The sequence below is a fragment of the Carettochelys insculpta genome, chromosome 1 (assembly GCF_033958435.1).
Source record: "Carettochelys insculpta isolate YL-2023 chromosome 1, ASM3395843v1, whole genome shotgun sequence".
Taxonomy (NCBI): Eukaryota; Metazoa; Chordata; order Testudines; family Carettochelyidae; genus Carettochelys; species Carettochelys insculpta.
In genome coordinates this window covers 250,147,798-250,160,686 of record NC_134137.1, presented here as the reverse complement: position 1 = coordinate 250,160,686, position 12,889 = coordinate 250,147,798, and the positions used below count along the sequence as shown (strand labels likewise).

The following is a 12,889-nucleotide window of genomic DNA, read 5'->3' as shown; positions in this document are numbered from 1 at the left end:
TATCACAGATAATCTTAAAGGCCCATAATCACAGTATCTGAGCACTTCATCCTTAATGCATTCATCCTGGCAACTCTCCTGTGAGACAAGGTAATGCTGCTATCCCTGTTACACCAGCAGAGAGCTGAGCCCCAGGAGAGACTAAGGGTCTTGGCCAAGATCACAAAAGGAGCCTGTGGCACAGCCAGCCTCAAATCCCAGCTTAGCACCCTAACCACGTTCCTCACCTGCCTTCCCATCAATCTATCTAGATTTTACTGGTGTGTCCATTAACATGGTATTTGGATACCATCCATATTCATTTAATCAGATAGTGATATGGGGGTGGGGTTGGAGGGAGAAACATAATTACTGACCTCCTTTCATTTTGTGTTATTGTTCCGTTCTCCAGCTTTTTAACAGCGGACGCTAAAACTTTGTTGGCATCATTGGCAAAATCCAAGTCTCTGACCTCAGACAGAGGAACCGATACAATGGCAAAAGCTTCCTTGTCTTCTTTTGTTTGGCAAGTCCCAATCTGAAACAGGGTTGTTTTTTTTAAAACAGAGTTTAATTTTGGTGAGCAACCCTCTATCTTTCTCTAAATCATTACAGATCTTTATAGCTAAAGAAATTAAATCAAGTCATTCACAGACCATTACAGGAACACATGTGGAGAGTTAGCTTATTTGTATCAATATTTACCTTCAACATCACTGGCCTCTCTTCCTCTGTATCTATAGGAATACTAGTGCTGGTCACCCACGTATTAGTGCATAGGTGCCTTAACCGAACATAAGAGTTCCTAAAGACAAACACAGTAAAACAATGTATCTGGAGAAAAAGTGATGGAAGCTACACACACAGCTTTTTTGCAAAATGTTTGGAGACAATGTGAAGGAGCAGGCACAAATAAAGTTTTGCTAAAGAAAGACACTGGGAAAATTTTAAAAATCAAGCGTGAACAGAAATACTTCCATGAATTTCAAAGTATGAAAACATTTTTTTTTTTTTTTTACATTGGAACAATCCTCTACAGAGTTGTGAGCCTCAAAAAAGAGCAACACATTAACAGTCATAGTCTAATAGCTGGATTCTGCAAACACCTACTCACAAGAGTACACTTGACTTCAGTAAGTTTGCTCACTTGAATGAGGACTTACAATATTAGTCTTAAGCTGAGAATCAAGTGCACAAACAGCCCAAAAATTATTTCAGTTTGTGGTGTTGTTAGGAGCTACAGATGAACAATTAATACAAAACATTTGCAGTGATTCTACTCTATTAATTTACTCTGGTCAAGTTTGCAGTCTTCCTTTTTACATTCACAATCCATGAGCATTCATGCAAGTGAACTGTGCTAAGAAAAATGAGCCCACAAAACAAATTTAAAAGTCGCATACACTAATATCATCACAAACCAAATTTTAAATTGACACAGGAGAATTTGCCCCCAAGTGACTTCATGTTCACTCAGTCAAGGAACAGGAAAAAAAAATCCTTATGGACTTATCTGATTAATTGCAATTGCACAACACTGCTTAAATTTCAGGTATTGACAATTCATTTTTGGAATAGTATCTTCAAAATCTATTTGTTCAAGGAATTTAAATAACAAACATGTTTTCAAGAAACTGATCTATCATGGGCAGTAAATGTACAGAAAAGATGATAAAAGTTCACAGCCAATGATGCTTTAGATTTATTAACAGTGCATTTTCCCCCAAACAGCATACTGGGCCCAGGTCTGCCTTCAATTACGCCTATGCAACATTTGCCCTACTGTTTTCATACCTTGACAGTTTCCCTTTAAGTGTTACTTGTTTTATCCTTGATAATTATTTCATCTAGTCACAGTGGTAGGATCATGTTTTATACATCTCTTGTTTATCTCTGACTGCTCCTCAATTTCAGCTGAAGAATAATACCAGTCTAGGAGGTTTCATTTTTCTGCTTTACTCACCAGTATAATGCTAGAGAGAAACCCTGTCAATGCAGGACTTAAAAAAAAATTTGTTTTAATTTTTTTTTTTTTTTTTACCTTGGAACCAGGCAATCAGCTCTCTGAAGAGTGGTGGCATCTAGTTCAAAGAGAGATGCAATATCATTTCCATGTGGTACAGAGACCAAAGTGTACATAATCTTCTCCCCTGCCTGGCGTTTCTTCTTTGAAGCAGGAAGGTCGCCATCTCTCTGTTGATTAAGCACAAGGGTTATTTGCTTGCACGGGGCCATATTACAAATTCTCAAAATTACCCCGTGGCCAAGTAATACATCTGAATTTTATTTTTACATCCCAGGGAGGATGTGTCAGGGCCAGGTTTGGAGCAAGTAACACAGAGGATGCAATCTGCCCTGTGGACACAGAGTCTCAGACAGTCATTATAACAGGAACAGGTTACACACTACAGAGAAACTATAGTACCCTGCACATTATTACTTGACACCAGCACTTCAAAAACCTGCTGTAGCTGCAGACCCTTGCCTCCCATCAAATGTAATTACACTGCACTAGTTTGTAAGGAGCCAAAGATAAAAGCAAAGAATGGCTGAAAAAAAAAAAAAAAAATAGAAATTTAAAGAAAAAGATTAGTTTACTTGCTGGCTTAAGGGAGTGTTCTCTTTTTCCATTAGCGGTCATAATCATAGCACCACATCTGACAATGAGAGTGGCCAAGGCAGCTGCTCCATTCACAAGCATGGAGTAGGAGTGGCACAGTCAGCCAGCTGCCCCCATTAAAATTCTCAGCAGAAGCAGGCAGCACACTAGGGTCTGGATCCTGCCTGGTGCCAACTGTTCTCAAAACAGGCCCTACAATTAACGGGCAGGGCCCCAGCTCCAACCCTGGCTCCTGCCTCAGGACCCAGACTGCCTGCCCAGCATCATCCGCCTTACCCTGTCCATGTTTGGCCCACCCCCATCCCAGAACTGTAGCCCCACTCCTGGCCCCATGGAGCAGGGACGTAGACCAGAATAAGGGGTGGCATGAGGTTAAAAAAAGTTGGGGGATCACAGTCTCCAAACCTCCAGGGGTAAGGATCACACAACCTCCCTTGGTAAGCTATTCCAGGTCTTAATTACCCCTGTAGTTAGAAAGCTTTTTCCTAACTTGAGACCTGAATTACCTTTGCAACAGATTTTGAATATTCCTTCTTGTCCCCATCCTACCTTCAGTGGACATGACAGTCCCAGTCCTATTTCTAACTGCACTTACAACTATTTGAAGGCTTATCAGGTACTCATCAGTATTCTTTTCTCAAGACTGCACATGCCCAGTTTTTTAACCTATGGGAGTAAGGCACCTGTCTCCCACTACGTGTCTATCTGCATCTTTGTAAGTGTGGCCCAAATGCTACATGCCCAGGGCCTGAGCCTGCAAACTTTTCTGAAAGGAATAATCCACATTCACACCTGTAGCCTCACTGAAGTTACTCACTGGGATTTCTGGTCTGTGTAAAGGTTACTCCTCTCTGTTAGGGACCAAGGAGCAAGCCTTTAAATCTACTATACATTTGAGAGAGAGTTTGCCTGTTTGTTCAAGAAGGTCTCCTAAATAGTAAAAGCTAGGCCCACTGTATTCAGTATGCAGCTTCCTCTTATCATAACTTACAGCAAGGTCAGGGTTTGGCTGTGGCAGGAAAATGGGATGTGCCTGGAATAGGACTGCTTCTCCTCAAACCAAAACAGAGAAGTGGCAGACTAACCAGACAGGTAAAAGAGGCTGGCTAAGGGTGAGGCTCACACATACACCCCGCATTTGTGACTGTCCCTGCCCTGAGCCTCCCACCCCACTGGTTCCTTTTACGGAGAGCAGACGGATGAAGACTTCCCCTCCCCCTGACTCATAGGGGGACTGTCCCCCCGGCTCTTCCCCTTCATCAGGGAGTGAGGGGAAAGTGCACAGTTTGCTGCATTCCTCACTCTGGCTAAGGAGCGCAGGGGGCAGATGAACCTGGACCTGCCCCAGCTGGGGGGCACGCACCTTTCCTCCACATGGGCCAGCCAGAGCTGCATTGGCCATGGAAAGGCACTTCTCACCTGGCCCCACACTGCTATGGTGAGAGAGGGTTGGGGTTGTCCTCACTCCCCAGGGCACCCTGTGAAACCCTCATCCTCATCCCAGAGCAATGATTTAAATGAAGACAAATACTGAATTAAGGACCTGAGCAATGCCCAGCAAATGTTCTAGTTACATATATTATCAAAGATGTGCCACCCATTTCAGATTAACAATTCCTGGCACATTGTGCACACAAAATATACGGTGGGGGAGACAGAAAGAGGGGAGCCAAGAATGCCAAAAAAGAAATCAGACAGCATGGATCTGAAATGTAATTAACATGATTTATAGTGTGTCACTAAGCAAGGAATGCATCATGTAATATAGAAAGGATACATTTGTTTTGCATACATTGTTTGATAAGAATTGTATACTAAGAGACAACCAACTTGCTGCTGTGATTACTGATACCTCCTACCCTCCCCACCCCATTGATTACCCATCACAATTAGCAATGAGTTTAACTACGTCAAAAAAAAATTAGATCCTCTTTGCATCCCAGGAAAAGAAACTTTTCAAATCCTTGCTAAATACTCACTTCTTCTCTCAAGCCTGAAAACACTACCAGCTCCATCCCTTACTTTAAACAAGAGAGACCGACTCCAGGAACAGACAAGCAGAAATCTGCCCATAACTGCACTGTCCTAGTGCCTGTTGTGCTATCAGTGTCATCAATCAGAGCAGAAAGGGCATTTCGTGCAGGACAGGTGGCAAGGAAGAAGGCATTATATTTGCTTTGTATATGTGAGAAATTGCAGATAAGGGGACGAAAGCCGAGAGCTCAGGGAGGGAGAGGCAGGACTAAGAAGGGCCTTCACAGTGCACATGAAGCTTGATCAAAGGTTAGCAAACCCCAGCACAGGTGCCAGGAGCGGCACACAAGCCCCATTTGTATCAGCATGCAAGGCTGGAGCTCAGCCCTGCCCCTCCTCCCCCATGCAGCCAGGAGCTTGCTCAAAGCCACGCTGCCTGTGGATTAACAAAAGACCAGCTAATGTGACAAACTACCACCTAAACGGTAAAGCTCTGCATCTTCATCTATTTATTAATGAAGTTGTTGTACATAGGGCTATTAGTGACTTTTAAAAATATCACCAGCACTTGGACCATTCGTTGATGACACGAGGTTAAATTTCAGCACTCGGCCTCAGAAAGGTTGCTGACCCCTGATCTAGAAGCAGTGAAAAGGAGACAAAGATGGGATGCAGAGAGTTAGTGATGTGGTCAGAGACAGGCTTGGAACATGATCTTACCGTCTCTGTCTGGAACGGGTGGGAGAGCGGGAAGGTAAGTGGTACCATGGGTAGGGAGGAAGAGGTTACAGTAATGAAGACATAGAATGACACGAACGTGGACCAGACTCTGGAGAAGAAGAAAAAGGGTGGATCTTGGGGAAAAAGAAAAAAAAGAGGAGCCATGGGTGTGAGGAAATGTGAAGAACAGTCAGAGGCATGAGAGGGGCTGGTCAGCGTTAGCTACACAGATGGGTGGGGGAAAGGTGATCAGTGGACATACCATTCAAAGATGGAGAGTGAGTGGGGAAGGGAGGGATGGGAAGCAGCAAATGTGGTAGAAGAAAAGCCCCACACCTCGCTTGGGAGTTTTTTGTTTGCTTGTTTCTTTTTTACAGCGTGGTGCGTGGCGTGTGAGAAGCGAGAGCAGCTGCAGAGCCAGCATCTGAGGGGATCCAGACTTCAATGAGTGCAATGGGACAGGAGGAGTAAAAGACGAGATAGTTGCAGGTGACAAGGAGTTGGTGCTCCTAACCAATGGAAAACAGTGGCACGTGTGCAACCTGGAAAGAAGCAGCAGCACAAAATCTGGACGACTTGTAAATTTCAGCACATTGCGCATCTCTTTAAACCAGCTACTGTAGGTTATAGATAAGACAGAAAATTTCATAGATACTGGACTATCATCCTTGGCTTGACGCATAGGAAGGAATTTTCTAAGACAGATCATAGATTTTTTTTATATTGTAAAGTGGAAGTTTAATGTAATCAGAGCAATAATCCAGCTAAAGATGGCAAAAATCAGATCTGTACTCCCCAATACCTGGGTATTTCTAAGTGCTTACTAGACTACTCTACTTCACAGCTACTAGCATGGCTTGCTAGTAACTAATCAGCCACACAGGTCTCAAGAATTCCCATTGTTCAACTACGTCCTATTCCCAGAGCTTATTATACTTAAAATTCAGGAGCCCTGCATGTGGCTTTACTTATGGCAAAGTATTCATTTTAACTGCACAGAACAGTGCAAAAATGTAACAGAACTGGAAGCTCATTTCTTTTAGAATGCCAAGCCAATCTACAATTCCAATTGGTAAAACCACCTCCTGTGGCATAGAGAGAGACAGGGATAATGCCCAATTCCCATATGAATGCCCGACAGACTTCAGTAGAAATTAAATTTAACAGCCAGACTTCTGAAAATGGCTGTTAAATCAGTACAATGTATTATCTCTATGTTAACCCAATTTAGTAGGCTCTTCTAAGACCAGCATTTTCATATGGCAGTAATGTGAACAGACCTCTTTAGGTTAGACGAGTTAAAAAATTCTGTATGAAAAAAAGAGTCAAGTAAATTAATGGCCACCCTTGCTCCTGCATTTACCGAACCCTGGCAGACAGCACAGCAGTTAGCCTCCTATAACACCTTCACTATTGACTCATTTGTGAGTCATCCCATTTTTAGCAGAGACATCACGTTGCAATTCTGTTGTTAGGAGCCAGAGACATTCTGTAAGAAACAATGTATGCATTTTCAGAGCTGATTCAGACCTGTGTGCAACAGCAGAATAATAAAAAGGGCCAGCATCCGTGTATGTTTCTCTCTCTCTTTCTCTCTCTCCCTCTCTCTCACAGTGAGTGCAAAGCCTCTCAAGTGGTCTGACTGCTGCCTTTATATAAGCACACAGACATGCAACCATTTTAAAGCTGAAGATACTTATTTTTAAATTGTGCTTTTTGGATTATTTATTACCAAATTAATTCCAAGCTAAGCCTTTAAAAATACCTCTCCACTTGTTTAAAGCAAATGACTTGTGTTACATATAATGAAATTTTAATTAAGAGACTACGATTTTTTTTAAACAAGCTCAGTTGCTGGAAGCCAAAAGCAAAAGCCTTTAGCCGCAGTATTTTCATAAAAATTCCACGTGGGAATTATGTATGAAAGAAAACACTCTCTGGGTCAGATCCTCAGCTGGTATAGGGCATAGCTCCACTGAACTCAGCGGAGCTATGCCAAACTACACGAACTGAGGGGATCTGGCCTTTTGGTCCCATGACAGAAACGCCCTGTTTATTCAAGCAAAAATAAATTAATATTAAATCACCCCCAAGAAATCACAACAACAGTAAATGCCAGTTTGGAAATATTTAGTGTTAGTGCTAGCTCAGGGATTCATTTGTGAGGGACGCAGACTACACTTCTGAAGGCAGTAGCCATTAAGGGGAAGAAAATTAATGAATCCCAGGATCGCAACTGTTCCTGGCATTTTCCCCGTGTTTATGGTGCCCCTGTGGATGCTGCACATTTGTGTAATCAGAAATAATAGACTTCTTTGCAGCACAATACACCAATTTTGAATCGAAATGGGAGCAGTTAACATACAGCCCTGAGTTTCTGATGCACTATACATTCTCATACCTTCTAATCGCAAAAAGCTTGAGAAGGCACCATTTAACAAAGGCTTTTCAATTACAAGTAGGCCTTCATGTTAGATAGTCTCTTGGGATTTGGAGGGAAAAAATAAGTAACAAGTTTATTGACCTATTCATTGTATTACACAATATTACCAGAAACCGAAAAAAGGTTTTTAAGACCCTTCTTCATTCAGCAATTTAGCAGGATTTTCAAAAGAGCCTAAAGGAGAATTTCTTAAAGTGACAAGTCCCATTTCAAGAGTGAATTAGGCCCTTAGGAGCCTAAATCCTATCACTTGTAATACTGAGATTCCCTAATGCCAGATTCACTTCTGAAAAATGGGATTTAAGACTGCTAATTTTCTTAGGCTACATCTACACTACACTACAGCAACTTTTTGAAAGAAGTTCTTCCGGAAGATCTCTTCTGAAAAAAACTTCTTTTGAAAGAGTGTGTCCACGCACATAAAAACAGATTGAAAGATCAATCCACTCTTTCCAAAGATAATGCCCATGAAGGCTCCACTCTTTCAAAAGAATGGGCCGGAGATCAAAAAGAAAAAAAATCAGGAGACATGAGGACTGCTCTTTCATAAGAAGAGCCTGTGGAGCTTTTTTTCAAAGGAACCTTTCAAAAGAAGCTGCTTTTCCTGATCTGGGAATGGAAAAGATTTCTGGAAGAGCTGCATTCTTTTAATTTTGGATTGAAAAAAGCGCATTTTGTGTGTGGACGCTCCACATGTTCTTTTGAAAAAGGGCCGGATTTTCCGAAAGAACTTGCTAGTGTAGACACAGCCTTAGGAACTTTGAAAAATTTGTCCTAAGAGAAAAAAGTGCTCCATTCACAATGCCTATGTCTACACTAGCCCCAAACTTCGAAATGGCCACGCAAATGGCCATTTTGAAATTTACTAATGAAGCACTGAAATGCATATTCAGCGATTCATTAGCATGCGGGCGGCAACGGCACTTCGAAATTGACGCGCCTCGCCGCCGCATGTCTCGTCCCGACGGGGCTCCTTTTCGAAAGGACCCCGCCTACTTCGAAGTCCCCTTATTCCCATCAGCTCATGGGAATAAGGGGACTTCAAAATAGGCGGGATCCTTTCGAAAAGAAGCCCCGTCGGGACGAGACGCGTGGCGGCGAGGCGCGTCAATTTCGAAGTGCCGTGGCCGCCCGCATGCTAATGAAGCACTGAATATGCATTTCAGTGCTTCATTAGTAAACTTCGAAATGGCCATTTGCGTGGCCATTTCGAAGTTTGGGGCTAGTGTAGACACTGCCAATGAAATTCAATGGGAATGGGGTGCCTAACTAGCCAAGGGCACTATTTGGGAACAGGGGGACAGTAGCTGTGCAAACAGAATCACAGGGCTGGAAGGGACCTCAGGAGGTCATCTAGTCCTGCCCCTGCTTCAAGCAGGATCAAACCCCACTAAGTCATCCCAGCCACGACCTTCTCAAGCCAGGACTTAAAAACCTCAAGGGATGGAGAATCCACCACCTCACTAGACAACACATTCCAATGCTTCACCACCCGCCTGGTGAAGCAGTTTTTCCTAATATCTAACCTACACCTCTCCCTCTTCAACTTCAGACCATTACTCCTTGTTCTGCCATCTGACACCACTGAGAACAGTTTCTCACCCTCCTCTTTAGAGCTCCCCTTCAGGAAGTTGAATGCTGCTATTAAATCACCCCTAAGTCTTCTCTTCTGTAAACTAAACAAGCCCAAATCCCTCAGCCTCTCCTCATAGGTCTTGTACTTCAGCCCCTTAATCATTTTTGTTGCCGTTCTCTGAACCTGCCCCAGCAAATCCACATCCCTTTTATACTGGAGGGCCCAAAACCGGACACAATAGTCCAGATGTGGCCTCACCAGTGCCGAATAGAGGGGAATAACTACTTCTCTAGATCTGCTCAAAATGCTCCTCCTAGTGCACCTTGGTATGTCGTTAGCCTTCTTGGCTACAAGGGCACACTGTTTACCGATATCCAACCTCTCATCCACCATAACCCCTTCGTCCCTTTACGTCATACTGCTGCTGAGCCAGTCAGTCCCCGGCCTGTAACAATGCTTGGGATACTTCCGCCCCAGGTGCAGGACTCTACACATCTCCTTGTTGAACCACACCAGATTTCTTTTGGCCAAGTCCTCCAATTTATCCAGGTCACTCTGGATTCTCTCTCTACCCTCTAACGTATCTCTCTCTCCCCCTAGTTTTGTGTCATCCGCAAGCTTGCTGAGGGTGCAATCCAGTCCCTCATCCAGGTCATTAATAAAGACGTTGAACAACACCGGCCCCAGAACAGAGCCTTGCAGCACTCCACTTGAAAATGACCGCCATCCAGATATTGAGCCATTGACCACTACGCCTTGGGCCCGACCGTCAAGCCAGCTTTCTATCCATCTTATAGTCCAAGGATCCAACCCATATTTCCTTAATTTATGAACAAGAATGTTGTGGGAGACCATATCAAAAGCTTTGCTAAAGTCAAGGTATATCACCTCCACTGACTTCCCCATGTCCACAGAGCCTGTTACCTCGTCATAGAAGCTAATCAGATTGGCCTGACAGGACTTGCCCCCTAGTGAATCCATGTTGGCTACTTTTGATCACTCTCCCCTCTTCCAAGTGCTTCAAAATGGATTCCTTGAGGATCCCCCTCCATTATTCTCCCAGGGATTGAGGTAAAGCTGATGGGTCTATAGTTCCTTGGATTGTCCTTCTTTCCTTTCTTAAAGATGGGCACTACGTTTGCCTTCTTCATCATCGGGTATCTCCCCCGATCTCCAAGAGTCTTCAAGGATAATGGCCAAAGGTTCACCAGTGACCTCTGCCAATTCCCTCAGTACCCTGGGGTGCATTAAATCCAGGCCCATGGACTTATGCACATCTAGTTTTTCTGGATAGCTCAGAACTATCCACCTTCCCATACCACATTGTCTAGGACCGTCATGGGGAAGTTGACTTTGTCCATGAAGACTGAGGCAAAAAAAGCATTGAGTACTTCAGCTTTTCCTACACCATTATCTGTCACTAGGTTACCTCTCTCATTCAGTAACAGCCCCACACCTTCTCTGATAACCCATTTATTGTTAACATGCCTGTAGAAACCCTTCTCATTACTCTTCACATTCCTTGCCAGCTGCAGTTCCATTTGTACTTTTGCTTTTCTGATTACTGCCCAGGATTCTCCAGCCATGTGTTTATACTCCTCCTTAGTCAACTGTCCACTTTTCCATTTCTTATATGCATCCTTTTTGAGTTTAAACTGAGTAAGGATTTCCCTGTTTAAGCCAAGCTGGTTGCCTACCATGTTTGCATTTCTTACTATGCAGCAGGATGATTTGTTCCTGTGCCTTCAGTAAGGCTTCTTTAAAATACTGCCAGTTCTCTTCAACTCTTTTCCCCTTCATCTTCATTTCCCAAGGGATCCTGTTCATTAGTTATCTCAGAGAGTCGAAGTCCGCTCTTTTGAAGTCAAGGGTCTGTATGTTACTGCTCACCTTTCTTCCTTTTGTCCGGATCCTGAAATCTATGATCTCATGGTCATTGCAGCCCAGGTTTCCATCCACTTCTATTTCTCCTACTAGTTCTTCCCTGGATGGTGCTTGCTTTTCCTCATATTCCTCTACCAGGGAGTGAGAGGAAAGTACACAGATCGCAAATTACTCCTCTGCTCCCTCTCTCCATCAGCCAGGAGTGAGAGGCATGCATGCAATCTGTGTACTTTCCCCACAATCCCTGACAGGCAGGGGAAGAGGAAGAAGAACAAGAAATGTCCCACTACACATGATTGCTGCCCCACCCTGCACACCCAAGACTGCACCGTTGCTTGTTTGTTACAAGTGCAGCACTATAGTTATTGGAGCACTGGAAATGTGCAATGGAAAACGAATGCTCATATTACACAGAGGGGAGGGTGCTCAAAGCCATGCCACCTGTGGATTAACAAAAGAACAGCTAATGCTACCAACCAGCAGCTAAACACACTGTCTTTGGCAAGTATATGCCATTCCTTCCACTGGACTAAGAGTTTGGAGGGTTAGACCTTAAATCCCTGTCCAGGAGGGGCTGGCAGCCTGTCTGCTCTGTGATCTGTACAGCTCTGAGCACAGTCGTAGATCTTGACAAATACCCAAGTTTATTTTGTCCTTGGTCTCTTTGCCAAAGAGCCCAGTGCTAAAGAGCAATGTGGAAAGCTGCCTACTTTGAGAAGAATTAAGACAACCAATTAATGTCACACATGCAACCAGACAGCATCAACTGCTCAATATCAATTACCAGCTGGTACATGCCATTGTGATACAGAACTCAACCATGTAATTCAGACATGATAGTCTCTGTAGATCCATTAACAACCCCAAAGAACTCAGTCCCCAATACAATATAGAGGTGTAACCATTCCATTTGCCATCTGCAAGCACACACGTAGTCGCTTCAGCAGGAGAAAACTTTGCCTAGCAATAATTCTTAGTTCTCGTTAGTAAGAGAATTCAAAGCAGCAGGAAATCTACTCTAACAGAGGCTGTGGTCATCAAAACTGCTGCCACAGCCTTTTCAATACTCTGTGACCCTCTCCTTTTTCCCTTCACTTCTCCTGCTTTAGAGGATGATTGAAACATAGGAAAAGGTGAATAGGCAAATACCACTACTAATTTGCAAATCTAGAGGACGTTCCACTCAAAGATTTCACAGCACTTTATGAACATCCATGAATTACACCTCCCAGTACCATGACAGGCTAAAATGGGACATGAAGAGCCTCAATAATTTGTGTTCATATGCAAATAAAATAAAAATGTCTCTTCCAGCCAGGGCTGATACTTTATATTAGATTGCTAATACAGCCAAGCACCCTGAAATACACGTGAAGAAAGCATTCAACTTACCATGACCTTTCCTTCAGCATTGCCATCTGGATAGTGTGGGTTAAGCTGAAAAAGAAAACCATCCATTATAACACTTTGTTTAATTGTTTTTAGGATGATTTTATACTTTGCAAATATCTTAGTTTTGGCTCCGTCACATATTATGTATACTAGTCTCTGGGAGACGGACAGAAGGGCTCAGTGGTTAAAGCCAGAATCTGCACTTTGTGCAATATGAGTATCTTTTTCCAACAGTTCTTTGTAGTCTACACATCCTTAAAGTTAACAGTTTGATTGATAACATAAAATTGTTAGAATAAAG

At 43.3% G+C, this 12,889-nt stretch overlaps 1 protein-coding gene across 3 annotated transcripts in view; it reads right to left on the bottom strand.

The window, feature by feature from the left end:
- Positions 1–12,889, bottom strand: part of ITPR2 (inositol 1,4,5-trisphosphate receptor type 2) — a 340,554-nt gene that overhangs the window by 230,946 nt on the left and 96,719 nt on the right. For all 3 annotated transcript variants that reach the window (XM_075004401.1, XM_075004407.1, XM_075004412.1), the window contains 4 exons: positions 12,589–12,633; positions 2,021–2,172; positions 685–784; positions 357–517 (listed from right to left, as the gene is read on the bottom strand). In XM_075004401.1, coding sequence (XP_074860502.1) covers positions 357–517; positions 685–784; positions 2,021–2,172; positions 12,589–12,633 — 458 coding nt within the window. The remainder of the gene's footprint in view (positions 1–356; positions 518–684; positions 785–2,020; positions 2,173–12,588; positions 12,634–12,889) is intronic.